The sequence below is a fragment of the Triturus cristatus genome, chromosome 5_1 (genome assembly GCF_964204655.1).
Source record: "Triturus cristatus chromosome 5_1, aTriCri1.1, whole genome shotgun sequence".
In the NCBI taxonomy this organism is placed as follows: Eukaryota; Metazoa; Chordata; class Amphibia; order Caudata; family Salamandridae; genus Triturus; species Triturus cristatus.
Window position 1 is genome coordinate 175,036,093 of NC_140587.1, and position 20,241 is coordinate 175,056,333.

Here is a 20,241-nt window from a genome sequence, read left to right on the forward strand (position 1 = left end):
CAGATGGGTTGCCGTGATCGTCAGGTTCCTGGCCACCAGCCAATTCCAGATCGTCTGTGCCTCCCGAGACAGCGTGCGTGAACGGGAGCCCCCCTGCTTGTTGAGGTAATACATGGTAGTAGTATTGTCCGTCTGAACTAGCAGGGAGTTCGTCTTGAAGGGGGGATGGAACGCCTTCAGGGCCAAGTGTACTGCTCTGAGTTCCAAAAAGTTGATGTGGTAAGTCATCTCCGTCTGTGACCATATCCCCTGAATCTGAAGAGGGCCCGAATGCGCTCCCCAGCCCTGGAGAGACGCATCGGTCACTATGGTCTGGACCGGAATATCCTTGTGAAAGGGAGTCCCCTTGCAGACATTCTCTGAGGAGCACCACCATTTCAGAGACTGTAGAGCGTGTTGGGACAGATGAATCTTGTCCTCCCAACGCCCCCGCCTCTGGTCCCATTGATCCTCCAGACATTCCTGCAGAGGCCTCATATGCAGACGTGCATTGGGGGTGAGAAAGATGCATGAAGCCATCGACCCCAGTAAAGAGGCCACCGTCCTCACTGCAGGAGAGTGGGTTGAGAGGAGGTGCAGGGCCTTCCAACGGATAGATAAGCGTCTCTCCTCCGAAGGACACACGCTTGCGTTCAAAGTATTGACTGAGGCCCCCAAGTACTGGAGACACTGCACAGGGATCGGCACTGACTTCGTCATGTTGATGTGCAGTCCCAGGCGATGAAGCAAGGCAGATGTCCTATTGAAATGACACTGGGCTTCCTGGTACGCGGAAGCTTTGATCAGCCAATCGTCCAGGTATGGATACACAAACACTTTGTTCTTCCGCAAGTGTGCCGCCACCACTGCCATGCACTTGGAGAACGTCCTTGGTCCAGACTTCAGACCAAACGGGAGTACTGTATACTGGTAATGGTTGTTGCCTACCAGAAACCTCAGGAACTTGCGATGCTTTTGTGCGATCGGCACATGAAAGTAAGCGTCCTGCAGATCTATGGCGCACAGCCAGTCTCCTCGATGCAACTGAGGGTAAATCTGATGCAGGGACAACATACGGAACTTTTCTCTGCGGATCCACTTGTTTGCTTGACGCAGATCTAGAATAGGCCTGAACTCGTTCTTGTCCTTTTTTCTGACGAGAAAGAACCTTGAGTAAAGACCTTTTCCTTTTTGCCTCAAAGGAACAGTCTCTATCGCCTCCCACTGGAGCTCTCGCACCATGTAGGGAGAGCGCACTGGTGGGATCTGTGGAGGCGGGCTGGTGAAACGAAGACTGTACCCATTGCAAACAATATTCAGCACCCACTTGTCCTGAGTTATTGTTCTCCACTCTGCTAGGTAGTATTGAATACTTCCACCCACCGGAGCGGGTAACGGATGAGGGGGAAGTGACCTTTCAGGGCTTCGACCCGGCCGGGCCTTTGTTCCCCGACGAGGATTGATGCTGTCCTCTGCCCCTCTGGCGCTTTTGGAAGGACTGCCTCGGGAACTGTTGTTGTTGCTGGTGTTGCTGTTGTAGACCAGACTGACGCCCTTGGCCGCGTTGTTTAGAATAACGCCTGCCATAGGAACGGAATGATCTCTTCTGTTCCTTGGGTTTTTCCAACCCCACGGCCTTCAGGGTTTCTGCTTCGGCCTTCATGCGGGCCATTTCGTCATCCGCATGAGACCCGAACAACGTCGTGCCAGAGAAAGGTAAGTTAGCAATCTTTTGCTGCGCTTCAGGCTTTAGAGAGGTAAGTCTCAGCCAGGAATGTCTCCTCATGTGTACTCCATGACAGTACCCATGGGCCGCCAGCAATGACACATCCCCCGCTGCACTGATGATCTGGTTGGAGACCATCATGCCCTCATTCAACACATCCTGGAAGTCTTCCCGTTTATCCCTAGGCAGGGAGTCAGCAAACTGTTGCAGGGAGTCCCATAATGATCGGTCATAGCGACCCAGCAGAGCGGAGGCGCTAGCAGCCTTCATAGTCGTGGCCGACGTAGAGCACATCCTCCTCCCCAAGGAGTCCATCTTGCGACTCTCCTTATCCGGAGGAGCTGTTGAAGAGGGCGACGTGGAATGTTGTTTCCTAGCCGCAACCACAATGACAGAGTCCGGGGGAGGGTCCACCCTGAGGAACGCCAGGTCCGAATCAGGGGCCCTGTACTTCTTCTGCAACCTTGAGGGAGCAGACTTCACCACGGCTGGTGTCAAGAAGACCTCCATGGCTGGTTCCTCCAGACCTGGAACCAGAGGGAGCGTGATAGATGCGCCTTGTGTAATGTCTCGAATATCACAGAGGTAGGGGGAACTGGTACCGTCACTGAGATTCCCAATTTTGCCGCCCCTCATCAGTACATCTTGGAAAGTGGCAATATCATCCACTGGCGAGATTCTAGTAGGCGGTGTTTCCGATAACGTGGGGGAAAGCCGTCCAGTGCCAGAAGAGTCCGTATACCTCGTGCCTCTAGATCGAGATCTATACCTCCGTTGTCCATGCCTTGTGTGAGTGGACGATCTGTGTCTGCTCCGTGACCGCCGGCGAGATCTAGAGCGTGATCTCAGTCTGCGTGGGGTCTTAGGAGCCACTGGTAGCCGCGGCGAAGGCGGGAGCTGTGGCACCGGAGGCGGTAGTAGCGGAGGTGGCGTAGGTGGCTTAGGAGGCGCCACAGGGGGCCGGGGGTCAGGTGGAGGAGGAGGAGGAGGCGTAGGAGTCTTCTGAGGCCGCGGCTGAGGGGGCAGTGGCAGGGGGTCCATTGGAGACTCACTCCGTCCATCACCCCTTGCAGGAGAACCCGGACTAGCTCTGTCCGGACTTCCGTCCACCCTTCTCTTCTTTGCGGGTCTACCCCGTGAAGAGGCTGAAGTGAACGAGGGAGACCGTCCTCCTCTCCTAGATCCACGACTGGATATCGTAATCACTGAAGAAGCGGTACCAGGTGATCTCGTCCTCGATGTCGAACGGTGCGTCGACCTCATACGGCTTCTCCTCGCCGTTGACCGCAAACGGCGTCCCCTCGACGTCGAACGGCATCCCCTGTCTTTCCTCGACGTCGAGTGCCTTCGTCGCGACGGCGATCTCCTTCGCCTCGACGGCGATCTCCTTCGCCTCGACGGCGATCTCCTTCGACTCGACGGCCTTCGCCGGTGTCTCTGCGTCGATGTCGTCGATCTATGAGTCGACGGCGAAGGAGACGAGCGGGCTCGCCTCGACGGCGAGCGGCGCTGTCCGCGGGGCGCAGTACGACGTCGATGGTGTGTCGACGTCGACTGTGAAGTCTTCGACGGCGACCTAGTCCTAGGTCTCGCCAGCCCCTCTCTCGACGTCGAACGTCGAGGACGCCGAGATCCAGAGCCCTGGATCGACGGCGAACACACCGGCGCTGTACCTCTCGCCGACGACGTCCTCGACGCCGAATGGGATCTTCCGGCCGGTAGGCGTCGTTTCTGCTCCTTTTTCTGCCCGGAGGTCCCTCCAGTGGCTGAAGCATGGGCAGAGGATGGGGAAGGAGATCCTCCATGCCCAGAAGTCCCACCTGTTCTCTGCTTCTCCTGTCCCTGAAGGCAAATCTTCTCTCTGTCCCTCAGGGTCCTCCTTGAGAAGGTCTTGCAGATGTCACATGTAGCAGGTACATGTGAAGATGATAAGCAGAGAATACAGACATCATGTGGGTCCGTCTTGGCCATTTTCCTCCCACACTCAGGGCATTTATCAAATAAAGCCATGTTAATTAAAATAGAGTGGGTCAAACTGCACCAAACTCCAGGATGCAGCAGAGAAAGGCCCTAGAAGTCGAATGAACAAACTTTTATCTTCAAAAAACCAATTTTAGTCCAAAACATCCACCCAAAAGGGTAGAGCTCAATGCTCCCGGGTCCTACTAGCAGGAGCCGGAAAAAAGAACTGAAAGTAACTTGCTTTGGCTGTGCATCCTGGGATACCGGGGGTCTCTGGAGAGTTCCTTAAAGGCACGGTATCCTTTTAGCAGACACATAATGACAGCCTATAGGGCTTGTCTGTCCACCCCTTCCTCTCTATTGTTTAAAGGGATTTTGGTGAAGGGAGTGTGATACAATAAAGGAACATGTCAGATGTGAATAAAAATCTTTATTTTGGCTTTTGTGTTCACTTCAGATGAAGTGCTGGCCAGTGCAGCCATATTGTTATTAGGCGGTATTATTTTGTCTGTCTCTTAAGTGTCTTTGCAGGTTTGCAAATGCAGGACAGCTTAAGAGATATTTTGATTGCTCCGGGGGTCCCCGCACATGGGCGGGACTATTCCTAGATTATGACTATACACAGAGATCCCCTACTACAGAAGTAGGACTTGCTCAGGTAGCACCGTTCATAGCAGCCCTTTATGTCCCTCCCATTACTCTTTTTGGAAGTTCAACTGCTGCAACTGACCAAGGTGCCCTTTGAGGAGTCTTTTGTTACTCCCGCCATGGGACACAAAAGCTAGCCTCAGCTACACAGTTTAGGGCAACACAGTAAGTAAGGTTGTTGTATGTATCATGTAGTGTTAAATGGGCATTTATTTGTAATAAACAAAACAAATGAAAATCAGAAAAATTGGATTTTGGAATAATGTAATTATATTACCATTTAAAATTTAAAATGTTCAAATATTTAAATAGATGGTATATGTTAATATCCTAAAAGGTATTCTTTGATCTTGTGCATGGTAAAGACTACTCTAGCACTTATGAATATGAAAGAAGAACCCTACATTTAGGCTCAAGTTACATTTAAAATATGCATTGCAATAAGAATAATTTTGGGAATTACACGTTACATGAAATTCCTGAAATTACACCACTCGGTGTAATTTCTTTTCATTCCTGCTAAAAATTTACAGTGAACACGGCATTCGTTCTAAAGATTTACAGTGAAAGCATAGGGACTACAGAATGCCAGTGGCTACAGTTAGCTGTGCTTTTGTTTTTTTTGCAATTTTCTCTAGCACGGAGTGTGAAAAATAGATCAGATGGTGCATTTTGTGCTAAAATAGAACTCAAAATCACAGATTGGCATTTCACGTAATTTGCATAAATTTGGCGGAAGTTCATATATCTGCACGAAAGCCGATTACACAAATTTCACACACTCCCAGGTAAAAAGGAGAACCAAATGTATTGCTATTCTATATTTTAATTCCAATCCTCAGCCATGGATCAGAAGGACCCCTTCAAGATCATGCTCTGGTTGATATTATTTAATATTTACTTTACTCGCATATTAGGATCACATCATCTTTTGAGTAAACGATCTCCAAGCAAGCACAAGCAATATAAACTATTATGAAAATAGTAAAAGGTATCCCCTCTCGCCTAGCTTCTCTATTGGCCGAGTTGGAAATGCTAAATTTGTCTAAATGTTCAAGTAAAATCTCACCAAAACCGATATGTAGTGAGTTGGCTCATCTTCTCAGGTCTGGACGCAGGTACTTTGCCTTTCATACATGGATCCTTCAAAATACACCTTCTAACCTTTCAGGTCAAGGAATTGTGAAATAAGATCAATGTACACAGATCCTTTTTTCAAGAGTTTACACCAGTGGTTTATTTAATCTGAAATCACTTGACAAACGTGTTCTTTTTCAGTAGATTCCAGACTTTATGTTGATGTATCATTGCCAGACTAAGCTAATCAGCCTTGCACACGGTTCCTGCACTGCCTAGGTATCCCTTGATTAAAAAATGCTATATTCAGTGCATGCACTTGTGTAACGATATATCTGTAAGAGTCATTAGTTAGTGATCGATTCCTTACCTTAGAATATCCCCAGGCGTCAGACTGGATCGGGAAATTTTTGCTAGGATTACCCCTGCGCGTCAGTAGGTGGCGTCATGCGGCTCCGCGTCCGTCGCTGGCATCGTAAGCGCCAAGATGACGTCACGGAGACTACTTAGGCGCCACCCATGCGCGCTGACGTCAGTTCTGTACACGACTTTCCGCGCCAGGAACGCAGAGCCATGCAAGAAACTGACCACTGGTGCCATGCAACTAGGGCCCTGAAAGAGGGATGACCTTAACCCTAGAATCAGTTTGCAGAACGGGGAGGATGGGTGGGGCAGTAAGGAATCTATCACTAACTAATGTCTCTTACAGATACATCGTTACACAAGTAGTAACTTGTGCATCTGAAAGAGACACGTTAGTGATAGATTCCTTACCTTAGAATAGATACTCCAGCAATACCTACCCCGGTGGAGGGTCTGCGAACAAGATCACACCAGAAAGTCACGGAGGACAGAACAGCCAGAGAAGCCGTCTCTCCAGACTTGACTGTCAAGGCAGTAATGCTTGGTAAACGTGTGCAACGAAGCCCACGTAGCTGCCTGACAAATGTCCTGCAAGGGAACGCCACGTCCCAAGGCAGTAGTGGTTGCAGTTGCCCTGGTCGAATGGGCACGCAGCCCCACAGGAGGCTCCTTCTTAGCCAAGGAGTAACATGGCTTGATGCACAGAACGACCCACCGCGAGATGGCCCGTTTGTACACAGCCCGATCTTTAACACCCACGTAGCCAACAGAGAGCTGGTCATCCACCCGGAACTGCTGTTTATGCTTCAGATAGAACGCGAGCACGCGTTTTGGGTCCAGACGGTGGAGCCTCTCCTCCCTTGAAGGAGGCGGAAAGAAGGTGGGCAAAGTGATGGTCTGCCCGATGTGGAAGGGCGTGACAATCGTTGGCAAAAAAGAAGGACGGGTCCGTAAAACCACTTTGTCCGGATGAACAGAAAGTAAAGGAGGTTTAGAAGAAAGTGCCTGAAGCTCACTCACTCTTCTGGCAGAGGTGATAGCTACCATGAAAGCCGTCTTAAGAGTAAGAAGACGCAAAGGACAGTTATGAAAGGGCTCGAAGGGAGCGCACATTAGATATGTCAAAACAAGGTTTAAGTCCCACTGAGGCATTATGAACGGCATCGGAGGAAACGTGTGCGTAATGCCTTTTAGGAAACGGTTAACAACTGGGGACTTAAAAAGAGAAGGCTGATCTGGAAGGTGTAAAAAGGCGGAGATGACCAAAAGAAAACCTTTGATAGTACCCAGAGCAAAGCCCTGCTGGGCCAAGGAAAGAAGGAACAGAAGGACTTCGGAAAGAGGGGCAGAAAGGGGATCCACAGTCTTAGCTGTGCACCATGCCACAAACTTGCTCCATCTGTAGGCGTATACCGTCTTAGTGGAGGGACGCCTGGCTGCCAGAATGACATCACAGACTTCGGGAGGAAGATCAAAAGCTGTCAACTGCCGCCGCTCAATCTCCACGCATGGAGGTTGGACAGGTTTGGGTGGAGGACCGTCCCCTGCTGCTGCGACAGAAGATCCTCCCGAAGAGGCAGTCCAATCGGGGGGGATCGATCGCCATGCTGAGTAGCTGCGATGAAAAGCGTCGCCGAGTGCCGCCTTGGAAATTCCAACGCGCAGAACTGATGTCATTGCGCATTCTCTTCGGTGACAAATCGATCTAACCAAGGCTATCCCCACTGCAGAAAGAGACCTTGCACCACGTCCGAGTGCAGACGCCATTCGTGATCCATCAAGCACCGGCGGCTGTGTTCGTCCGTCCTGGCGTTCAGAGAACCTGCCAGGTGTTGAACCACCAAGGTAATGCCTTGACGTTCCAGCCATGTCCAGAGGCGCAGAGCCTCCTGACATTCGGTCCAGGATCCCACCCCGCCCTGTTTGTTGCAATACCACATGGCGGTGGTGTTGTCCGTGAACACCTGCACCACACTTCCCCGGACAGAGGGAAGGAATGCTTTCAGTGCAAGCTGGATCGCCCGAAGCTCCAAAAGGTTGATATGGAGCCGGGACTCCGGCAGAGACCAGAGTCGTCTGATCTCTGCCTCTCCCAAATGGCCTCCCCATCCCAGAAGGGACGCATCCGTCACCACTGTGTGCTCCGGTTGGGGAAGGGAGAGGGAACTGCCACTGACCCAATCGCGATTCGTGATCCACCACTGCAATTGTCGTGCAGTGCCCTCCGAGATCTGGACATGATCGGACAGGTTGCCCTGATGCTGCGCCCACTGGAACTTCAGGTCCCACTGCAGAGCCCGCATATGCTATCTGGCATGTTGCACTAGCAGGATGCATGAGGTCATCAGGCCCAGGTGCCGGAGGGTCATCCTGACTGAAACCCGGGATAGAGGCTGAAAGATCGGAATCATAGCCTGAATATCCCAGACTCGCTGCTCGGGAGGATAAACTCGAAATAGCGTTGAATCAAGAACTGCTCCGATGAAGGGGAGCTTCTGAGAGGGACTCAGGTGTGACTTCGGCACGTTGATGGAGAACCCCAGCAAATGCAGGAGGTCGGCCGTAGTCTGAAGGTGGGCGACGACTGTCAACAACCAGTCGTCGAGGTAAGGGATGATTGACATCCCTGACCTGCGCAGGTGAGCTGCGACCACCGCCATCACTTTCGTGAACACCCGAGGGGCGCTGGTAAGGCCGAAGGGGAGCACGGCAAACTGAAAATGCTCCGGGCCTACCGTGAACTGCAGGTAACGCCGGCAGGACGGGGATGTGAAAATATGCGTCCTGCAACTCCAACGCTACCATCCTGTCGCCAGGGTCGAGGGCAGCCAAGACCTGAGCCAGAGTCAAAATCTTGAACTTGTCCTTCCAGAGGAAGCGATTAACGTTCCTGAGGTCCAAGATGGGGCGCAGGCCCCCTTTGTCCTACTTGGGGACCAGAAAGTAGTGGGAATAACAACCACGTCCTACTTCTGGCCCAAGAAAGCGCTTGAAGGCCCCCTTGAAGAGGGCCGTAACTTCCTGCTGAAGAAGCAGCAAGTGATCCTCCGACATGCGGTGGCACCGAGGTGGCATGTCGGGAGGGGAGGACTGAAATGGAAGAGCATAACCCCTGCGGATGATCTGCAACACCCACTTGTCCGATGTGATATCGTGCCAGTGGTGGAGGTGGTGGCGGATCCTGCCACCCACCGGCATGGGGTGCTCCACAAAGCTCAGATTAGGAAGGTTTAGAGGTAGAAGCGGCAGAGGTGGACTGCCCCCCAAGCTGATTACCAGAGCCGCCCCTGTGGAAGCCGCGTCCGCGCTGAGGCTGGTTCTGCACAGGCTTGTTGAAGGAACGTGCCTGGGTGCCCCTGCCTTGGCCACAAAAGGAACGAAACCCAGGAGTGGCTGGGCTCTTACTGGAAAGACCCAAGAACATGGCCATGGCCCGCGAGTCCTTATCGCCAAACAGTCGAGTGCCATCAAAGGGCATGTCCATGAGCGAGTACTGGACGTCAGGCGAGCACCCAGTGGATCGCAACCAGGCGTGGCGACGCAACGCCACAGTCGGAGAAATCGCCCTGCCCAACGAGTCAGCGGTGTCCAACTCACACCGAATGACGAACTTATCCGCATCCTTACCCTCAGCAACTGCCTGGGAAAGCACAGCAGGGACCTCCTCAGGACAATGAGGTAACAGCTGAGCAACCGTGTGGGAATAGCGGCCCAACAAGCAGGCGGTGTTCACCGACCACAGCCCCAAGCTGGCCGACGAGAACAACCGCTTACCAAACTGCTCCAGCTTCTTAGAGTCCTTATCCGGTGGAGCCGTGGGAAAGGCACTCAGCGACATCGAAGCCTGGATGACCAGACTCTCAGGCGTGGGATGAACGCAGGGTCACCAGGCGCCGGGCAGCGACGCCTGGCGACATTCTTATCCACAGGGGCCCCTGTGGCCGGCCGCGACCTAGTGTCCAACAGGACGTCCGTGAGGACGTCGTTGAAAGGAAGCAGTGGCTCCGACGAAGTCGACGCCGTCTGAAGCACCTCAGTTAGGAGGTTAGTTTTGAGGGCCACCGTGGGAAGATCAAGTTTGAGGATCTCAGCAGCCCGACGGAGCACCATCGTGTAGGAAGCACCCTCCTCCCCTGTAGGTGGCAAACCCCGGATCAGAAGAGACATCGAGGTCGCCAGCATCCTCCAGATCGTCCACCCAGTCCTGCTCGGAGTCACATTGACTGGAAAGAGGGTCCGAGGACCCATCTCAGTCATCCTCCACCTCCTTTGCAGGAGGAAATGGTCGCGGCGGCAGAGCCGGAGAAGGGACAATCGGCGTCGGAAACGGTGCCATTCGGCGCCGGCTGGGGCCGGGCCAGCGCAGTCTCCCAATGTGGATCCCAGGTAGGAACGAAATAGTCCTGGAACCGGGGCAAGGGAGGAACAAGCGGCACCCACTGTGGTGCTGGAGGCGGCAGTGCTGGACCTCGTGGCGCCGGGGCCGGAGCCAACGGCGTAGGATCCTGTGGCGCCCAAGCTGGATCCGCCGGCGGCGCCGACAGGATCTGGACACGGGACCGCGGGGCCCGAAGGCGCGCCGGCGGGAGCCAGAGGCCTAAAAAGGCGGTCCATGGTGGCAAGAAACTTTTGTACCTGTTCGGGAGTCGCCGACGGACCCGGGTAAGGCGGGTAGGCCGCAGGACTCCCAGGCTGCCGCAGGGGGCAGAACCCCTGTCCCCCACGTCCGCATCTGAGGACCGACAGGGGGTCGTCGGAGAGCGAACATGCTTCTTCGACTTCTTTTTATGTCGTCGCTTACCAGAATCCGAGGGCGAAGACTTGGAGCCCGAGGAGCGACGACTGCGGCCCCTGGACCTTGAGCGGCGTTGGGACGAGCGCCGGACCTCCAGGAGCTTCTGGCGCCGCTCCCACAAGGCCTTCGGGGCCATGGCTCGACAGTCTCTGCAGGACCGAGAGTCATGTTCTGTCTCCAGGCAGTAGAGGCAAACATCATGGGGGTCCGCCACTGACATGTTGCGACGGCAGGCCCCACAAGACTTAAAGCCAGGCATCCCTACGTGCATCAGGAGAAAAAAGGAGAGACAAAAAGTCTGAAAAGAGTAGTCAAAAAGTGACTAAGGTACGTACTCTATCCGGATGTGCGTCAGCGCTTGGGTGGCATCTAAGTAGTCTCCGTGACGTCATCTCGGCGCTTACGACGCCAGCGACTGACGCGGAGCCGCATGATGCCATCTACTGATGCTCAGGGGTACTGCTAGCAAAACTTTCCGGATCCAGTCTGACGCCTGGGGATATTCAAAGGTAAGGAATCCATCAATAACGTGTCTCTTTCAGATCTACAGATTAAAATAGCTGCATAATATCTTTTGCACATACACAAACACACTTACCTGAATTGCGACTCCAAAATCATTTCCATCTTCAATTTTGGGGATCAGATGTTGGATCCAGGTGATGACCTAAGGCAGAGTAAATTTTTAATTACTGTCCCAGGTTTTAAAGCACTGTCAGTCAGGTAGTTCTGGACAAAGTGTGCACAGTAGTATAGGATGGGTGGCATAAGTTGTGGAGGTTCACTGAGTCCCAGGGCAACAGCCTGGCACAGCTCTAAAACATCACAATGTTGGGGTTATACAACATAGATGACACTGTGGGTGAGGATGGTGACACAGTAAGAGTTCTAAAGCACTGACAGGGCAGAGCCAGAAAGAATATACACCATGCAACATTAACGATACAACATTGATGGCACTGCGGGTGCACTCCTAAGCACTGACAGGGCAGAGCCAGAAACAATGTACACTGATGAACACCTTAAGCACCCATAAGACATTGATTTGAGTCACATGGCACTTATGGGGCACTTCTGTATGAAGTCCAAAGTTTTGGCATACATCACGGATGCAAACTATGGGAAGACGATCACACAGCACAGGTAGTTTTTTTTTTTAGTATTCACTGGGCACTGTTTGAGTCCAATAGAACTGACAGCACTATTAGAATTGGAACTAGTCACATCTTTTGAATCTTTTAGTTTTTAATGAGACTGCTAGATGAAGCACATACGGCCAGAGTGATAAAGACCTGACAACACACTGCTGTAAGAGACTGACACTGCTGGTGACGTACAGCACTCCCAGATCTCAGCTGGAGCCATGAGGCACTCCCTAAGGACATGAAGTACTTGGGGAAAATTAGGGAGAGTGGCTGGTCACAATGCTGGAGTCATCTAGACCCGACAGGACACTTGTGGAGGAAGCTGTTACAGATTTTCTGGCCACTGGCCGAGTCTTATAGCACTGACGCTAATACTGGAAGGTGAGCTACTGCTAGTGTCCCATACAGGCACCGCTGAGTAAGAACTCGGACTCCAATAGTTATACAGCACTCACAGGCAATACTGGGGAAAACATTCTAGTGCTAAACATGCTTTGAAGTAATTGTGAGAGAAATCTTTCTTCAGCCCTATACATTCAGATCAGATGTGTACATGCGCAACTTTCATTCAAGGTTAACAATGGCCCTTCCATAGGTACTGGCTCACCTTACCTACACAAAATAGGATTGCAAAGGCAAAACAAGTTGAGTGGTAAACAAAAAGGGGTCCTAATCTAGATCGAGATTCTGTCACTAGAGCCTGAACAAGTTTTAGAAACTAAGAAAACCTGCACAATACCTTTTGAATAGAAACAGTTATATAGGGAGTTGTGAAGGCTAACGTACACATGCTGAGCAATGTTTATTTATAGAACATTGATCTGAAGGATAAACCTTCCTTAGAAGCTGTTCGGCTCGTCCACGGCCCCAGCAGATTTCGAGGTTGTGACCCCAATGCTTAAATCAGGCATTCCAATCAATTAGAAGGTCCCACTTCATTTTGTAAAGATTGTGTAGATCTGAAAACTGGTTTAAGTGTTGCTCAGGACCAACCACCAATAGATAACACACTCGACTCGGCTATTATAGTGGAGTATTTAGGCATTTGATTGAACACACGCATTCCTGGCTTGCTTTGACTGGACTTCTATCAGATGATCTACTGTCAGTATCTTAAGTTTAACGCATGGTTCACATGACTTGCCTGCATGTAAATGAAGATAGTGCTTCATGGAGATTAAAGAGTCCGTAGTCTAGTAGAAGTCTGAAAATTATTGGATTGCTTTTGTGCATTGTAAAGAAATAACCATTGGGCTAGATTTTGAACCGTATACCCACTTTGCACTCTGCACCACCTGAACGCATTGAACAAACTCCACCTGATTTTAATAGAAGGTAAACAATGAAAATGTAACAGCATTTTAACATGGCACACGGCATCCAGTGCACACAGAGTGTCTACGATAGGCAGGCAGTTACAAATCAAGGGATAATATTTGGCAGTAGAGGAAAAAGAATATCAACATAGCCTAGATGTTGTACTTTGTTCGTTACGAACGGATGCAGAGGCAGTTTCTCGTCCCAGTCAACCGATTTAGAGGTGGGCACGGCAGCAAGAAAATCATGCTGACTTCTTGAATGGGTCAAACAATGCATCTGTATTTACCTGGTCTAAGAACAGCAATCATTGAGTCGAGAATAATGCCTCATCTAAACCTTGAACCCCTCGAACAAATGAGAATCCAAGTGTTTCCTTTAGTTAGGGTACAGCTGACAAGAGGGCTTGCAGTTTAAACAGACTGTGATCTTGGTTCACCACCTGTATACAAGCGTAGAGGACGATATACAGGCACTGATGTTTCAGAATCAGGTTACAAACTCATCACAGGTTGTCTGTCAGGCCTCGTTAGCGGATATCCCTCTTGCAACATCTCAGGTGGCAAGGTGCCGCACAGTCTGGCCTGGGTTGTAAAACCTACTGGAGGTAAATTAGAGGTGTTGATGAAGTGGCTGCTAGAGGGCTGCTGGCAAGACGCTCACACTGCTTCAGTCTTAATATTGCTTGAGGAAAAGTCACACTGTTGGGTCCTGTAACAACGCTATGGCACTGCTGGAGACTAGCCACTATTTGTTTCCAAACACAAACCCATGTATCAATAGTTTGCGATTGAAAATGTACAAACATGCTGAGGCTGGTGTGACCTCTGTCCAAGATCACTAGACTAACTATGAATGCTATAATAAGGAATATGCTACTTACCAAGATGCATCTGTTCTTGGCATGTAGAGCTGCAGATCTACACACTGTGCATAGATCACCATCTGGTGTTGGGCCCGGATGTTTGCACTTGTTCTTGTCTTGGAAAGTATTTGGAAGTCACAAGGTATGCGACTCCTCCTTTGGATCATAGTGCGCATGGGCATCGGCCCCATCCTCAGATTGTTTTTTGCCAGCAGGGATATGATGGAGCTTAGTAAGAAACAGGAAAGATGCCCATGTGTGTTGTATCTAAATAAGATGAACTGGAACAGATAAAGGTAGCCGGGGAGGCGGGAGGGCATGTGTAGATCTGCAGCTCTACATGCCAAGAACAGATGCATACTGGTAAGTAGCATATTCCGTTCGAGGCATATGAGCTGCAGATTACACACTGTGCATAGATTGTAAAGCAGTATCCACCCCTAGCGGCGACCACCAGTATCTACTGCAGTAGTTTGAAATAGTGCTTTGAGTACAGCCTGGCCCACACTAGCCTGTTGTTTAGTTTGCACATCGACACAATAGTGATTTGTGAATGTGTGTGGTGTAGACCATGTAGCTGCTCTGCTAAAGGAATGTTTCCTAAAAATGCCATTGAAGCCCCTATCTTTCGTGTAGAGTGGGCTTTAGGAGGAACAGATAATGTACGTTTTGCTTTATGGTAACAAATCTGTATGCATTTGACAATCCACCTAGCTATCCCAGATTTTGATATGGGGTTGCCTTGGTGTGGTGGTGAAAAAGACATGAATAGTTGTTTGGTCTTACGAAAGGGTTTTGTTCTCTCTATGTCGTATAGTAGTGCTCTTTTGACATCTAAGGTGTGAAGAGCTCTTTCTGCGACTGTTTGTGGCTGCAAGAAGAATACAGGCAGCTCTACAGATTGATTGAGGTGGAAGGGAGAAATGACTTTAGGGAGGAATTTAGGATTAGTTCGGAGAACAACTTTATTAAGATGCATCTGTAGAAAGGGTTCTTGAATGGTTAGTGCTTGTAGTTCACTAACTCTTCGTAGAGAAGTAATGGCTACGAGGAAATCAGTTTTCCATGTTAAGAATTGTAGCTCACATTAATGTAGAGGTTCAAAGGGAGGCCCCATTAGTCTTGAGAGGACAAAGTTTAAATTCCACACAGGGGAAGGTGGTACTCTGGGGGAAATTATTCTTTTGAGTCCCTCCATAAAGGCCTTTATGGCAGGTACTCTGAAAAGTGAGAGATGCTGTCTATTTTGTAGATATGCTGCTATGGCAGCAAGATGCAATCTGATCGAGGTATAGGCTAGGTTGCATCTTTGGAGGTGTAGTAAGTAGCCTATGATGTGTTGGATAGACACATCTAGTGGATTAGTGTCGTCGTTATGGCAGTATACTACGAATCTCTTCCACTTGGCTGCATAGCATGCTCTATTGGTAGTCCGTCTAGCTTCTTTGATGACGTTCATACAGTCAGGAGGAAGGTTAAGGTAACCAAATTCTAGGATTTCAGGAGCCAGATCGCTAGGTTGAGCTGAGCCGGGTCTGGGTGCTGGATCTCTCCATGGTTCTGGGTTAAGAGGCATGGAGAGAGGTGTAGTTTTTGGTGCAGAACTACTGAGAGTTCCAGCAGTGTGGTGTACCATGGCTGTCTGGCCCAAGTTGGAGCAACTAGGATGAGCGTTAATGAGTGTTGCTGTAGTTTGCGCACAACTAGCGGAATGAGTGGGAGAGGCGGAAAAGCGTAAGCAAATCTGCCTGACCAGTTCATCCATATCGCATTGCCTTTGGACAATGGGTGAGGATACCTGGCGGCAAAGTTTGACCGTCTACCAACACCAGATCTGTTAGCGGACCCTAACAGATCTGTGCTTTGTGAATGTGTGCAGTTTAGACCATGTAGCTGCTTTGCAGATATCATCTAAGGGAATGTTCCCTAAAAATACCATTGAAGCCCCTATCTTTCGGGTAGAGTGGTTTTTAGGGGGAACTGATAATGTTATTTTTGCTTTGTGATAGCAGATCTGTATGCATTTGACAATCCACCTTGCTATCCCAGATTTTGAGATGGGGTTGCCATTATGTGGTGGTGAGGAGGACACGAAAAGTGGGTTTGTCTTGCGAAAAGGATATGTTCTCTCAATGTAATAAAGCAGTGCTCTTTTAACATCTAGAGTGTGAAGAGCTCTTTCTGCGACTGTTCGTGGTTGCGAGAAGAACACTGGCAACTCTACAGATTGATTGAGGTGGAAGGGAGAAATAGCCTTAGGGAGGAATTTAGGATTAGTTCGGAGAACAAACTTATTATGATGTATTTGTAAGAAAGAGAAGTGATGGACACTAAAAAAGCAACCTTCCATGTTAAAAACTGTAGCTCACATTTATGTAGAGGTTCAGAGGAACGACCCATTAGTCTTGTGAGAACTATGTTTAAATTCCACACAGGTGAGTGAGGGTGGTACTCTGGGAGGAATTATTCTTTTGAGGCCTTCCATAAATGCTTTGATGGCAGGTACTCTGAAAAGAGATAAGTGTTGCCCATTTTGTAAATAGGCCGCTATGGCAGCGAGGTGCAACCTAATAGATGTATATGCTAAGATACACCTTTGGAGATGTAGTAGGTAAACTATGATATGTTGGATAGACACATCTAGGGGATTGATGATGTTATATATAACAAATCTTTTCCACTTGGCTGCATAGCAGGCTCTAGTGGTGGGACGTCTAGCCTCTTTAATAATGTTCATACAGTCAGGGGGAAGGTTAAGGTAAACGAATTCTAAGACCTCAGGAGCCAGATCGCAAGGTTGAGCTGAGCTGGGTCCGGGTGTCTGATCTCTCCATGGTTCTGGGTTAAGAGGCGTGGGGAGAGGTGCAGTTTTTGGTGTGGAACTACAGAGAGTTCCAGTAATGTGGTGTACCACGGTTGTCTGGCCCAAGTTGGAGCAACTAGAATGAGAGTCAGTGAGTGTTGCTGTAGCTTTTGCACCACCAGTGGAATGAGTGGGAGAGGCGGAAAAGCGTACGCAAATCTGCCTGACCAATTCATGCATATCGCATTGCCTTTGGACAATGGGTGTGGCAATCTGGCGGCGAAGCTTGGACAATTGTCGTTTTAGTGTGTGGCGAAAAAAGGTCTGTGTGTGGTTGGCCCCACATTTGAAAAAATGGTTGAAGAACTTGTAGATGAAGTTCCCACTCGTGAATCTGTTGCGTTTGACCCTTTAACAGATCGGCTATGTTGTTCTGGACTCCCGGGACATGTTGGGTTAGGAGAAAAATGTTCAGTGGTATAGCCCATCTCCAAATGATTTGTGCTGGTTGAGAGAGCTGTAGAGAATGTGTCCCACCTTGTTTCTGTATGTAGTACATGGCTGTCATGTTGTCTGTGCGGACTAGGACAGGACAGCCTTGCGTGATATTTGCTTCTGGAATGCCTTTAGGGCTAGGAATATGGCTAGTAACTCCAGGTGGTTGATGTGGAGTAATTTCTGTTGAGGAGTCCACCTGCCTTGCATGGTGTGATGTAAAAGATGAGCTCCCCAGCCGGAGAGCAATGCGTCCGCTGTGAGGACGATCTGTGGAACTGGCTCTAGGAACAGTAGCCCTTTGGAAAGGTTTTTGGTGTTCCACCACTGCAGAGAGCGATGAGTGCGACAGTCTACCAACACCAGATCTGTTAACTGACCTTGAGCCTGGTTCCATTGGCGTGCTAGGCACTCTTGCAGCGGACGCATCAGGAGTCTTGCGTGAGGCACTATGAGTATGCAAGAGGCCATCATCCCTACGAGTTGCATGAACATTCGAGCTGGAAGAGAGTGTTGAGGCTGAAATCTGGTTATGAGGGTTTGTATGCTTGCTATCCTGGCTGGACTAGGGTAAGCAAGCTCTCTTGAGGTGTCTATTGTAGCACCTAGGTACTGTTGTATGTGGGACGGTTGTAGATGAGACTTTGCGTGGTTTACTGTACACCCCAAGTCGTGGAGCAGTTAAATAGTGGCATGAGTGTGGAGTATACACTGATTGTATGAGCTGGCTTTTATGAGGCAGTCGTCCAAATATGGGAAGACGTGAATGTGTTGTCTTCTTAGAAGAGCTGCCACTACCGCCAGGCATTTGGTGATACCCGGGGTGCTATGGTGACTCCGAAAGGGAGTACTTTGAATTGGTAGTGTTGACCGATCACTACGAACCCGAGATATTTCTTTTGAGATGTGTGAATGGGAATATGGAAGTAGGCGTCCTTGAGATCCTGGGCCATATGTAGGTAGGGACCCATTTACCACTTCATAAATACCGAATTTTACCGATTCGGTATTTATGAAGTGGTAAATGATATGTAGGGAATGAGTCGGTAATATTTACCGATTCGGTAAAAGTCGGTAATTACCGAATCGGTATTTACCGATTCGGTAATGAGGCATACCTTCCCATTGATGGGAAGGTATGCCTCATTACCGAATCGGTAAATACCGATTCGGTAATTAGGGGAACACATGCAAGGGTAGCAGGGTGTCACATTGACACCCTGTTGCACCCCTGATTCGGCCACGTGTGCACATGTGGCACACATACATACCCTAAGGGCATGTATGTCTGCCACATTGCACACTTCTAAGCGCTTCAAAATGCGTAAACACATCCATTAATTATTTACCACCAACTATTAGTTGGTGGTAAATACCGACTCCTAAAAACACCCACACACTCCCCCTACATCTCATTTTTGTATTCGAAATTTACCGATTCGGTAAATTACCGAATACAAAAATGAGCCCCCTACATACCAAAAGCCAAAATACCGGTCGGTAACGGTATAATTACCGAAAATCGGCCGTTACCGACCGGTATTTGGCTACCTACATGAGGCCCCTAGAGTGGCAAGGAAGTTGGCTTGTGAAAGAAGAGGAAGGCCTTGCTGAAGTGTATGTACAGGTTTAGGTATCTGAGGTCGAGAATAGGTCTCAGAGAGCCGTCCTTTTTTGGTATCAGAGAATACAGAGAGTAAACTCCTGTGTTTTGTTGGTGCAGGTGAACTGGTTCTATTGCACTCTTTTCTAGGAGGGAGATCACTTCCTGCTTCATTGTGCGCTGTTTGGGTGGTATGTTGGGGGGGGGTGGGGTGGGGGGTTTGGGGGGGTTAGAAGTGAGTTCTAGACAGTAACCTGATTGAACCATTTGTCTCACCGACCTGTCTGTGGTGATGTTGCTCCAAACAGGCAGGAACTGTTGTAATCTTCCCCTGACTGGAGTTGAATGGGCCGGGTGAGGAACGGTGGGAAGTCATTGGGTAGGGGTGAAGGCAGAGCAGGTGTTGTTGGTCTTGCCTCTACTTTTGTTATTGTTGCCTCTGTAGCCTTCTCTCTGGTAACCTCTGGTGAGTGTAGACTGGGTGGGAGTCTTATAAGTGGTGGAGGGGTTGTCAGAGGAGTAGCCTCTGGAGGTTCCCTTGTAAGAGGAACGACGAAAGGAACGTCTGGGAGCTTGCGATTGCAAGTCTCCCATTGATTTAGCTGTATCCGTGTCCTTCTTCATCTTTTCAAGGGATGAATCTACTTTAGGGCCCAATAGGTGTTCCGGATCGAATGCTTGGTTTAAGATGGAACTTTGTACTTCAGGTTTAAAACCTGAAATGCGTAGTCAGGCATGACTATGCAGGAGAACACTGGTGTTGACAGCTCTAGAGGCGGTATCTGCCACGTCCAGCGCGCAACGAATGGAGGTGTTAGTGACAAGTTTCCCCTCCTGTATAAGGTGATTGGCCTTGTCCCTATATTTGTCGGGGAGGTGTTGCAATAGAGGTTCTAGTTGGTCGTAATGTGCCCTATCGTACCTGGCTAACAGTGTTTGCATGTTGGCGATACGCCATAAGTTAGCTGCCTGTGATGCGGTTCTTTTGCCAGAGGCGTCCAAGAGTTTGGACTCTTTATCAGGAGGTGGAGCGTCCCGTGATGTCAGAGTTGGCCCTCTTTCTAGCATTGGCGACTACAAGGGAGTCTAGTGGTAGGGGGCCCTTAATGTAAGCGGTGTCTGCTAGGGTAGCCTTGTACTTTTTCCTCGATCCTGGGGTTAATAACCCTAGCCCTAACAGGATCTTTAAGTACCTCAGGTGCATGCTTGGTGACTCCTTTTAGCATGGGCAGAATAGTGGTGGACCTTTGTCGGTTATCAAAAATGCCCATAAGGAAAAAGTCTTCGACAGGGTCAGTATGTAAATCCACCCAGTGGTATTGGGCAGCTCTGTGGAGGAGCTGATCAAAACCCATTGTGTCCTCCGGAGGGGAAGGCCTAGAGGGGTAGATGCCATCCTGTGGAACATTAGGGACATCTGGCGTACTGTAATCATCCCAGGGGTCCGGGGATTAAGGTGGACC

General features: G+C 49.7%; 1 protein-coding gene across 1 annotated transcript in view; it reads right to left on the reverse strand.

Moving 5' to 3' along the window:
* LOC146830582 (proteasome activator complex subunit 2-like) overlaps positions 1-20,241 on the reverse strand; it is a 183,631-nt gene that overhangs the window by 45,434 nt on the left and 117,956 nt on the right. Inside the window, exon 7 of the mRNA XM_085604783.1 lies at positions 11,149-11,217. Within this exon, the coding sequence (XP_085460909.1) occupies positions 11,149-11,217 (69 nt within the window). The remainder of the gene's footprint in view (positions 1-11,148; positions 11,218-20,241) is intronic.